The 12,092-nt window shown below is 46.1% G+C and overlaps 3 protein-coding genes across 3 annotated transcripts in view; 1 reads left to right on the top strand and 2 right to left on the bottom strand.

Annotated features, from left to right (window-relative positions):
* Positions 1-130: 130 nt before the first annotated feature.
* SARC_03216 (hypothetical protein) lies at positions 131-3,134 on the top strand (the record flags this gene model as incomplete). Its single annotated transcript, XM_014303000.1, has 2 exons — positions 131-666; positions 1,344-3,134. The coding sequence occupies 2 exons, from the start codon at positions 131-133 to the stop codon at positions 2,317-2,319; spliced, it is 1,512 nt and encodes a 503-aa protein (XP_014158475.1). The 3' UTR covers positions 2,320-3,134.
* A 522-nt stretch (positions 3,135-3,656) lies between these two features.
* SARC_03215 (hypothetical protein) lies at positions 3,657-5,658 on the bottom strand (the record flags this gene model as incomplete). The annotated part of the gene is made up of 5 exons (XM_014302999.1): positions 3,657-4,057; positions 4,085-4,298; positions 4,350-4,556; positions 4,581-5,068; positions 5,169-5,658. 5 exons carry the CDS (start codon positions 5,656-5,658, stop codon positions 3,657-3,659), a joined length of 1,800 nt encoding a protein of 599 aa, XP_014158474.1.
* A 2,622-nt stretch (positions 5,659-8,280) lies between these two features.
* SARC_03214 (hypothetical protein) overlaps positions 8,281-12,092 on the bottom strand; it is a gene marked incomplete at its 5' end in the record, with an annotated part of 22,136 nt that continues 18,324 nt past the window's right edge. Inside the window, 4 exons of the mRNA XM_014302998.1 lie at positions 8,281-8,875; positions 9,547-10,364; positions 11,494-11,548; positions 11,744-11,910. Of these exons, the coding sequence (XP_014158473.1) occupies positions 8,516-8,875; positions 9,547-10,364; positions 11,494-11,548; positions 11,744-11,910 (1,400 nt within the window). The 3' untranslated portion in view covers positions 8,281-8,515. The remainder of the gene's footprint in view (positions 8,876-9,546; positions 10,365-11,493; positions 11,549-11,743; positions 11,911-12,092) is intronic.

Below are 12,092 nucleotides of genomic sequence, written 5' to 3'. Positions count from 1 at the left end.
TTATTATCTTTATCTATATTATATATATATATATATATATATATATGTTGGTTCATTGTACGTTATAATAAAATACAGTCCATTCGCATATGAATCAGAAATCTAACTAGTTCACAACTGTACATCCAATATGTGTACGTACAGTGAAGCGAACGAAGCCTCCGAGCACGACGACCATGTCGCAGGAGAGCATGGACATGCCCACAGAGCATCCGACAATGCACAGGCGCACGACCACGCACACTCTCACGATCATGGTCACGCACATGAATCCCACGGGGATGACTCACATGGGCACTCGTACGGGGAAGGCGGGTGTGGGTGTGGCCATTCACACGGTATGGACGGGTCAGGCACTCTGTGGGACGACATAGTTCACGAAGTCACCGACATGTGTCCGTGGCTGATCATTGGCCTGGTTGTGGCTGTGTTGCTGCAGGTGCTGCCGATCATTCCTTCGGACCTGTCGGTGTATCTGGGGGGCCGAACTCGCGCCGGCAGCTTTGGGTTGTTAGATGCATTCTTTGCCAGTGTGAGGGGAGCTGTGGTAGGCTTGTGCGTACCGCTGTGCTCGTGCGGTGTGCTGCCCTTTGCGGTGCTGCTGGCTAAGCAAGGGTGCTCTCCCGCTGTTGTAACGGCGTTTGTGACGGCCAGTCAGTCGGCAGGGTAGGTGAATGGGTGTCTGTGAACCCACCTGAACATTAGATGATAGGCGCTGAGTTGTGCGCACGTGTTCTTGGCGGTTGTGTATGGTTTTATTGACACATTTGTGTGGTCCCGTTGTCGGCGAGGCATCGGTGACGGTGTTAGCCCGTGCAGTTGGTCGGTAGTGGCAGTAATGTGTACGAAGCAGTCGAGCCGACAGTGTCGTTAAGTAGAATGGCAGATGTCGTGCGGGTGGTGCTGCTGTATTTTATGTCCCGAAAGTTGGACTAAAGGTAGTCTCTTTGGCGCTGTGGCATTCTGTGTTCGTGATGGTTGTTATTGCTAACTCACGCATCCCTGCCTCGACCCAGACTGGCATACATGAGTTTCACTAGATATACACATATTTTTATTTATTTATTTTTAGCACAATATCTTCTTGGCCGTTATGTAAGGAGTACAGTGTAGAAATATCCTAGTATACATGAGTAATGTTTGTTAGAACATATTTTTCACTTGCCCGGTTAATCCGGGATATTTCAGTTTGACTTGCTGTAAGTGGCGTATTTCTGGCGAGAAAAACAGCGCCACACCTGACAATACCACCAAGCCAGCCCAATTTACTAGTCCTCCCAAACATTTTCATGTGAATAGCCGATACGCGTATGCTAATGTATTGTGCGCCATTGTCTATGCAGGTTGGACAGTGCCGTGGTCACGTATGGCGTGTTGGGCCCGACAGCAACGGCTGCTCGCTTGGTAGGGGCTCTGTGTCTTGCGATAGCCGGAGGTATCGCAGCAACCTCGTTCGCTGGGAAACCAGCCAAGCCCGCCTCAAAGGACACAGTAGCCCTTGCAGCCAAGAGCAAGGGTGCGTGTAAAGCTGGAGAGAAAGACGTACAAACTAAATCAGAAGCGGATGAAAAAGCCGTGCACGACCACGCAGACGGGGAGGGCCAGGGGCATGCACATGGAAAGGAAGCAAGCAAAGACACAGGCAGCAACTGGGTGGGCGATGACTCCGTTGACGAGTGCTGCGATTTTGATAGCGAGGCAGATACTGAGCCCAAGTCGCTCTTCTACCGTGTATTTATCAACCCTTTCAAGCTGTTGCTCTCGACCTTCGAAGAAATTGTGCCGTGGTTGGGTTTCGGGCTGGTGCTGAGTTGTGTGTGCACGCGATATGTGCGCGAGCCTGCGGCAGACGCTTACCTGGCCATCACTGAACACGTGGGCGAAAACTCGCCTGTAGTTCAGGAAGCGGTTGCTGTGCTAATGCGGGGGGCCGTGCTGGCTGCCACCATTCCCCTTCAACTCTGCGAGCACGCCACAGTGACGTTCACCCGCGCTCTCAAGCAGGCTGGCGCATCGAATGGCTTGGCCTTCGGGTTTCTGTCGCTCACGCCGAGTGTGAACGTAGCCACGCTGGGCGTGCTACTCAAAGGCTTCCCCGCCTCCACCGCGGAGACCTCTGGCATGCGCGTGGTGCGTGTGTGTGTGGCGCTCGTATCCACGGCTGTGCTGCTGAGTCTGGCTGTGGACCACTGGGACATTGAGGTCATGCCAGAGGCAGATGCAGCGGAAGAGCACCTGCCTGCGTGGCTCGTTGACGGGTTTTTAATGGCTGCGGGCGTGCTGTCAGTGGCGTCTGTGGTGCGACGAATGTTCTTCTAGTTTCACACTAGTACCGCACTGAGCGCTGTATGTGTGCGTGCGCGCGGATGTATCAGTACAACCGAAAGAGTGTGACACCTTAAATCGCACCACCAAGCCTTTTTGGCGACGATCAGTTACTTGGTATGACCTAATATGTAAAGGGTTTGTATAGTGTATAATTATATATAGTAGCACAATAAGGTGTGGGGTACTGTTTAGCCCTTCACCATGACCAAATATAGTATGTATGCTACCGGTCTCAGGAGAATAGATCACCGCATTCGAAATCTTTCGTGGCGGATGAATTGATTGTTGCCGTCTGATGCAGAGCTTGCCATCGCAACGCTGAGTATAGAGTGTATATTTTCGCAAATGTGTGTACTGGTAGATTTAGTACTCGCTTCAGCACATTTTAAATTGTGCGGTTGATCTTTTAGCACCTGGTTAATCGCAGGAGTTATTTACATCATACAACAGCGCTCTATAGGAAAGCGAACGAGATCTTTCAACTGAGTTAAGTTTTCTAATAGTATATAAATGTTCATGTCTATTTACATAAAGAGTACTGCATTGCGGACTTGCACCGTTGCTGTATCATACGGTATATTGTGAATGAATACACATAGGATTACACTTGCTTTGTAGGCAATAAAATAATAGTTTCTCAATTGACTCCATTAAATCAACATGCTCTGACTTGTTGCATACCTGTGAAATCCCGAGCCTAGACCTGACATACATCATTGTGTAATGTGGAGGGGTTAGATCAAAATGGTTTGCCCTTCGTTATTATGTAGCTCAATCGATGTATCCGCGGAAGTGACCCACAAAAGGTACAATTCATCATCCAGGCATAACCGTATAGTCCAACAACAAGGCATAACCGCCTATGGATATGGAATACGATAGGTGCGCGTGAAATTAAACATATGAACAAAATCGCATGTTTTGTACAAAATATTATCACTGTGAAGATGGATCGTGTTAATCCATTATGCACATCGATGACTTGATGTGCGGCGTCCAATTGTATATTATTCTGATCTAATTTTATTCGATTAAAAGTATCTACGCTGTATGGCACAGAGTAGTGGCTCATGTGGTTCACTTAAGTTGACTATCGTCCCCGAATTTAGTTGTGGATTCCGAATGACTTGGGTTTATTTTGTGCAGGAATTTCATACCTATAGCTCCCACAGCAGCACCGATTACAGCACTGGCAAGACAAATACCAATCCAAGCGCCCGTAGTAAGATCCTCATCAGTAGGGCAAGACGTCGATTCGGCAGTTTGCGCCAAAGTATCTGAATGAGGATAAGTGTTTTGAGCTTGCGGTACGTAATGCTCACTCGGTTCTATGATGTTCCAGGTTCCATCAGACACAGTGGAGACACACCCCATAAGCTCGGCAAAGGCAGACTAACACCGCTGACAGACACGCCTGAGGTATCGCCAGTGGTTAGTATATTAATCATCGCCTTCTTTTTTTCAGCTGTAACGGTTGCACGAGCAGTTGTGGGTAAAACATCAACTGGCAGCGAGATCAGAACGGCGTGTGATATTATGAAATTAAACTTCTCGTTTGTATCTTTCACTTCCAAGTTCAGTGATAACCCATTGGATTGCTCGGCCATTTCGGGGTCGATTTTGATTTCTAAACTCTGCAACATCATCCTTAGTGGCATTTCAAACAGGAATGACTCGCCCAAATCAGGTTCTGGATACGACTTTTTACCGTGGCGTAGTTCTTGGGTGCCTGTGAGCATAAAGTTTCAACGAATACCGCTTTCTTCGGCATAACCGATCTGCTCCAGACAGTCAGCTTCCAGATATCTCGCCTGCCTGTTGGAAGGATCACTGAACACAGCCTGATTCATACTTTCAGCACACCATCGGTAATTTCCATTATTGTGATGCCACTGGCCCCGTTCAATTACTGCCTTGATCCCACCCATATCAGCCACAAACTGCTGAGCTCGTTCTACCGGTGGTAACCGCTGGAAACCTGCAGGATTAGCATCCCACTAGCCGACGTAGTATTGGTATACTTCCCTGGAGTTGTGCTTGAGGTGTCCATAGTGTTGTCCCCGTAACACAACCTGATTCATACTTTCAGCACACCATCGGGAATTTCCATTATTGTGATGCCACTGGCCCCGTTCAATTACTGCCTCGATCCCACCCATATCTGCCACAAACTGCTGAGCTCGTTCTACCGGTGGTAACCGCTGGAAACCTGCAGGATTAGCATCCCACTAGCCGATGTAGTATTGGTATACTTCCCTGGAGTTGTGCTTGAGGTGTCCATAGTGTTGTCCCCGTGTGTTGAAGTACGAGTCCAAAGACTTGGGCATTTCAATAGTCTTGCTGATTTCCTCCATACCGAAACCAAGATTGAGTAGGCAAACAGATTGGTCATGAGTGAATTTGATGTAGTCGCGGGTCATAGTCAGATGTTCAACGACGTTTTCGTTCCCAAAATTTGGCCAGTGGTGCTGACCAATCATTGTTTGCACTAGATCACCGTACCTTTGGATTTTTTGCTGGATGCACGTGGTCCACTTCATCGGGTCTCTAGCTTTTGCTCCTCGGAGTGTCAAAAAATTATGTGCAGACATAACAGCATTCTCACCTGTATTGAGTAATCCCCAATCTTCAATCCATGAGTGCATCTCGGTGGGCGCCTCTGCACTTAGAGTGAGCATAAATTCAAAAGTAAGACCGGCAATGATATGTGTTTCTACGTCCTTTGTAATCTCGAGAGTGTCTGCGGCGTATGTGAGTTTTCATCCACCAGACCAAGTACTCCGCCGAAGTGATCCATGTGGGAATGTGTAAAAACCACAAAGCTAATGTCATATTCGCACCTGTGTTCGGTCCGACCTCTTTCAAGTAGAAGTCGAATGCTTCGTGGGCAGTTGCTTTGGTGCCAAGCGGATCAAATACGATAAGCCCGCCAGGTGCCTTGATGATGGTTATCACTGCCAAATCGAATCCCCGAATTTGGTATACCTTGTCAATAACTTTGTAGGCTCTCACTCGTGTCATCAACTGGGCCTGCCGCCACGTAGAAGGATTAACAGTCTTCGGGCACGGTTTGTCGTCGTGAACCATATCTAGAAACGTGTCAGCGTCTGACGCCATCTGTCCGCTCACTTCAACAACTCTGAGACTCGCCGGTGCCACTACAAACCCTCGATCTACATCTTCAAAGTCCGTAAAGTCCGAAAAATTGAGATTAGCTACCGAATCAGCGATCGCCTGTTTTGTGAAATCTGTCGCAGGCTTGTAGCTGTCGTCTAGCGCAGCCACTGTCTCGAATACTGGTGCAGCATAAAGTGTGTATGTGAACTTCATTGTCTTGTCTACGAGACTGGCTGTTGCTTTGTATTCGAGTGTTTATAGTTTATGGGGTGTATCTCCAAGATTGTGTCGCTTTTATACTGATATTGCGGCCTGTCACCTGTCTGAAGCAGTGAATGAAATTCTTCCAACTCCAAAATTCTCTGGCTCCAGACTCCGACGTCCTATGTGTGATATATCATAGTGACGAGATCACGAGAAGTAGGAACCAACTCAACCAAGTCTATCTAATCAATATCAGAACTTACCGCCTAAATCAGTAAATCTGTACTCACTATGCATACTCAGGCCGGGTTTTAACTATACTAGGTTTCACGTTATAGGCGAGCGACATAGCTTGTCAGCCAATAGTATGCTCGATTAAATATTAGAAAAATGATTTCGTGTCCCACTTTTGAAAACTTCCAGAGACAAAATTTGTCTCTTGTAATAGTTGATTTCGTTATAGTTTTACGTCCTAGTCGGAATCTTTACGTAAACTTCAAAAATTACCAAGAAAATTTAAAATACCGTCGATATCCCCATCAATCTAATTGGATACACGAAATCCCGCACAAAATGTTCGATTGGATGCAAGCATGTTTGCTACAAAGAAGCGGTTTAACGGTCGGGCGGTTACGATGCCTCTTTTGAATGCTGCTGTTAATAACAGTGTATATTTCTTGTATGCTTGTTAGTTATGTAATAGACCTACCTTAACGCAGCAACTTCCGTGTGATATACTTTACTTCAAGTACATCTATAAAAATATGTCAACTTCTGTTCCGCAGGGTACGTACGATACACAAGTGATCCACTAGGCACGATAATTGATTGTTCTAGAACAGAATGAATGCTTGTTAGTACTGTTAATATTGTAGTTATTATCATAGTGGTTGTAATATTATTCTCATTTTCGGAGTCTTCGTCACTACTTGATTCACTATCCTCCTCCTTATCAATACTACTTGTGTTAATGCTACTTTCCTCAATTGTACGCAAAATATTGCTAAGCACATCACTAGCACTGGATGTATCCTCATTGATGACATTAGCCAATCGATGTCTCAATGCTTCTCGGCGTGTGTAGAAGATGGGAAGTTCCTCGTCCATATTGTATCACAAAAGAACAGAGGTTGTATATATTAGAAGTAGTATTTATTAGACACTTTCTATGATATATTATAACATGCATTTGAATTTTTGAAAGCTACGCACTTAGAGTAGGTTTATAAATAGTCTGTACTTTGGCGGGAAACGTCGAGTTATACGTTAACTACTTTGGTGCAATTGAGTCTGAAATCTCGAAAGGACACCTGAGTCATTTCGAAAATTTTCAGCCTTAATTTACCCTATTATTGTTACTATTACGAAAATTTGCTATAACCGATTAGACTCGGCCTCAGAACTCCAAGAAGTTAAGAACCGAGAGGATCAGGAATGTTGCCTTTTTAGTTTTTTAGTTTTGTTTTTCAAAACAAAAAGAAGAGTGACAGCGAGATTGATGCTCCGAGCGGTGCCACTCAGCCTACGGCTGCCAGCCTGGGGCCCTGGAGTCAGTGGAATGGGTTAGTGACTCTGACACTCATAACTGATAACTCAGTGCCCCAGTGGGCCCTCTGGCGGCTGGCGGCCTCTAGGGCCTGGGCCCTGGGGCCCTGTGGGCTGTGGCCCCCTCCTCCCGCCTGTGGGCCCTGCGGCCTGCCCCTGGCCCTGGAACTCCGAAGAGCAGATTCCGATTATTCGGCTGCGCAGACGTTCTATTTTTTCAAAAGATATGCAACAAAAAATAAATATTGCAATTTGCATCTCACTTGGCTATGATTATACATACATAGTCATATATAATATTTAACTCGCTTGTAAATAAATAAGTCAACATTGCAGCAGAATCCGAAAGTTCGGTGAAAGAAAAATTTCAAAGTTTAATCGTCCACATCCAGCGCACGGTCAGTTGCCAGTTGCTACTGTGGCCAGTCGTGGCGTCGCCAGACCGAGTAGAGAGTACAAATTTTAGGCCGTTGTGAAAAGATTCCTTTCTCCTTACTTTCAGACGGAAATGATTGATAATGGAATCCATTAAATTAAAGTTTTACTTGAAAAACGAATTGCCTTATTTGAGCTGTTGAACCTTGATCCTCCGACTCTCGAGTCTAAACTTACTCTACTTTTGGATTCGGCCATTGTGGAAAGATTCCTTTCTCCTTACTCTCAGACGGAAATGATTGATAATGGAATTCATTAAATTAGGACGGTTTGACTAGAATTCGCGTTCTGAAAAAGAAGTATGTTTGACGGTTTCCCCGGCGAGGCCGGAATGAGTATGTACGATATGAAAGACTTTGGCGTTCAGGGGAAGATTGAGGTGTATGTGGCGATTGGTAGACAATATATTAAGTTTTACTTGAAAAATGAATTGCCTTATTTGAGCAGTTGACCATGATCCTCCGACTCTCGAGTCTAAACTTACTCTACTTTTGGATTCGGTTATATGGGCTTTGGCACGCAGTCAAACCCTTTACGTTCAGTTTAGATATCTCGTAAAAAGTGAGGTAACGGTCCTAGAATATCTCCGAACTAACAGTGTGTGCATGTCACTGCGAATGATTTTACCATTTTCACAAACACATCATTGGTTTCCGCTGATTTTATTCAATTTAAAAAAGTTGCAGTGCGGAAAAAGACAATTTTATCCCAGCTGGCGTGGTAATATCCATTCGTAATGCCAGTCTCTGTCGACCCCACAACAACTGGCCAGCGCTGTATTCACACAGTACAACTTGTGATCTACACGGGTCCCGCTTTCGCATAGATGGCGACAATACAAAAGAACCAGTATGTACTATCATCTCATAGCAGACATGGTCCAGGATTACTCCTCACCGCAACCCCCGGCCTCTAACAAGTATGCCAACCGCACGTAGCAGTCCGGTGTGGCGTGATATATGGCCTTGTCAGGCTGGTTAGCATCACCTTGCATCTCCTCACTCCCAGGGTGTGACAGCAGCGTATCCAGGGGTGACGAGAACAAGTCCGGTTTTCTGACGCGGGGGAGGTATTTACGAACAAGCACTCGGCCCGCTACCAGTAAGCGAAGGAGGTCTGAAAACGCTCTTGGGAGCATGACGAAGGAATAGTCACTGTACAAATCTGCCTCACATAACCAGGGAGCCTGCAACACACGCTCAGTGATCACTGTCAAGAACTTGCCCAGCCTCTCTGTGTTTATGCACTGTCGATGGTGTAACATGCAGGTTGACAGTGTTAGTAGAGTACAGATAGCATACGAATTCAAAACTGCACTTCTATCGTTTACTCGTTCTAGTGGCGTCGGCCTACAATTTAAACTGGTTCACATAAGAACATCCACGAGATATATGACTCGAATTCTATAATCAAACTAAATGCTTGATTTAAGCCTGCAACGGAGCCAGACACATTTATAAGTACATGCTTGGTCGTAGGCGTACATACATGTACGCAAATCGCGATGATGCGGGTGTTTTGCCTGGTGTAGCATATTTGTTCCACTCTTGAAGATACTCGGATTGTAGTCGCTCGATTTGAGGCTTTATGAGGAAGGACACATCAACAACCCACAGACGAACGATTCACAATCCGATACATAATCGACATACACATAGTTACATATAAACTATCATACCAAGCAAAATATCCATGTCTCACAGGATAGTTATGTGGAAATCGGTATCAATTCGAAGATAAGTTTCTGATAGATTAACTCCATCGCACACAAACACGATTCACCGTCCTATACACAACTGACATTCACACATATACATCTACACCAACATATCAAGCAAAATAACGACAATTTACGTGGGGTTCAGTGCTAATTGAAAGATAAAACTCTGATAGATCAACTCCACCACACACACACACCTGTTCTGGATTCGGGCTGACCCATGGGTCAATGACGCGCACGAGTGTGTCGTCAATCTTGAACGCGTCTGGCTTGGGTTTCTTTTTAAGTTTTGTGGAGTCCGCCACAGTGACAGACTGCGCTTCCACATCCCGCGCCCCATTCTGTGTATCTACAGACGTGTCCTGCTGCACCGTTGCTTGCGAACGGCTCATCTCTGGCGGTGGTTGCTGCTGGGGTTGGTGCTCGTTCTCTTGCTCTGATTTCCGGGTCTGATGTGACTTTGCGCCTTTCTTGCCGTTGGATGAGTGCCGTGTCCGTTGCCTCCTACTCCTCCTGGTCTTGCTGCCATTCCTGTCAAACTCGACCACATCATCGATTGCCGGTACCACACACTTCTGCACGCTACTCTCATCCAGTTGTTCCGTATCGCTCCGTACGTCTGTATTCGCATCTGTACCCTCTGTAACTTTATCGATATCATCATTCTTCGCACGTTCAAGTGTTTCCACACCCCTGTCACCCTCCTCATCCTGATCGGCCGATTCCGATGGTTCAACATATATCACCGGGGAGGCGGCCCAAATCCCAGCGTGGTGTGGGTGTACATACATGGGCTCGGTTATACCCACCCTCAACAACGCACCACGCATTACCAGATTACGCAGGTACAGATCCACACTATCTCCCATATCCTTATCCCACACCCCGTCTGTGCTGCTCGCCAGACCCACTTCCTCGATCCATGTGCGCACACACACGTGAGACACTCCCATAGGGGCTTTGGCACACTCGGCAAGCATCGCGTGCTCAGCACAGGACTCGTCGCACTCGCCGTCTGCAAGGAGGCACATACGTACACACATGGTTGTATTGAGATATAGCTTGGGCACAGATGCACATGCACATACACACTCATGTATTTCATGACTTGAACATAGATGCACGTGCACATACACACTCATGTATGTCATGACTTGGTCACAGATGCACGTGCACATACACACTCATGTATTGTCATGACTTGGGCACAGATGCACGTGCACATACACACTCATGTATGTCATGACTTGGGCACAGATACACGTGCACATACACACTCATGTATGTCATGACTTGGGCACAGATGCACGTGCACATACACACTCATGTATGTAATGAGAGGTATGAAGGGCGAATTCATTTGGGACGGTGTGGATAGTGGATATACAGATATGTGTAGCGATAGGTTCTTCCCACAGTTGAGTCCACCGCCACATTTCTTGGGCATGCACTAGGCACAGGCGTCATCTCAATAGATATTGGACAGAACGCACCGGTGGATGGGATGTATACAAAAAAAGTATATCGAGAAAACTTGGTCACACAACGAGCATTCTTGTGGTAGATGGTAAGGACATTTGGCCGTGTGTCATACCGCAGGGTAGTGTAGCGTTTGTCATGCGGTCTGGTACATACTTACCTCAGTGTACAACATACCATAAACACAATCACACATACCCAAGAGAGTATGTGCGAAAGACGCAGAAGGCGAACGCTTCGTGATAGTGGGGCTGTGCCTGTAGTCGCAGAAGTCCGCACGCGTGTGCGTGCTCACGCGTGGTGGTGGTGTGTGTGTGGAAGGGGAGGGGGTAGAAGCGATGCAGGGTATAACACGTTTAAACACATGTACTAACACGCCAATACAAGTGCGGGACAGGTGCAGCTTGTACTGGTAGTAGAGCACATCGGCTCAGAGCACACACTGGACTGTGAACTCCGAAGGCCGCGTGGTCAAAAGGACCGAACAAATAGACCAGGTCGGATCTCAATGGGCTCGGAACACAGCACGTCACAGTGGTATGGGAGTAGTCATGCATTGCACATTTGCTGGAGAAACATGGATACAACATACACGAACAAGCCCTTAAGCGCACAATATATCATCCGCAGAAATGAACATAGACGCACGCTCGCGGTTGGCATACCTGCATGCCCGCACATGCGCGCTCCGTTGCCAATCCCGTTCGCACTCGTCCAGGTCTGAGTCAAAAGTCAGTACACAGTTGATGGTTTAGTCAATTAAGAGACTGGCAATGACATCTATGCTGATTGACATGGCCGGATGTAAGTTCGATATTCTCAACCACTATCAATGGCTTCTATTTCAGTCAATACTACAGCATTAGCGTCGAAAGTCTCCGTAAAAGGTCAAATGAAGTAAGCAATCAACCATACCTGGGTTAGATACGGCATGATCTCTAACGCTCTCTGGGCCACCTGCGTGGGTGTCTCGGTGAGGTCTGGCTCAACGTATTGCATGCTGCAACGGATTGGCATGATCTCACTCATCGTCCTGCGATGGCCCTCCACAGTACCATCGAAATCACCAGCACAGTGGGTATCTGTATGTATGTATGTATTTATGTATGTATGTATGTATGTATGCATGTATATATATATATATATATATATGTATATATACATACATACATATATATATATATACTATTATATATATATATATATATATATANATATAATATAATATAATATAATATATATATATATATATATATATATATAT

This window comes from Sphaeroforma arctica, assembly GCF_001186125.1.
Source record: "Sphaeroforma arctica JP610 unplaced genomic scaffold supercont1.159, whole genome shotgun sequence".
NCBI lineage: Eukaryota > Ichthyosporea > Ichthyophonida > Sphaeroforma > Sphaeroforma arctica.
Note: the sequence above shows the minus strand (reverse complement) of the source record. Positions and strands in the feature narration are given on the sequence as shown.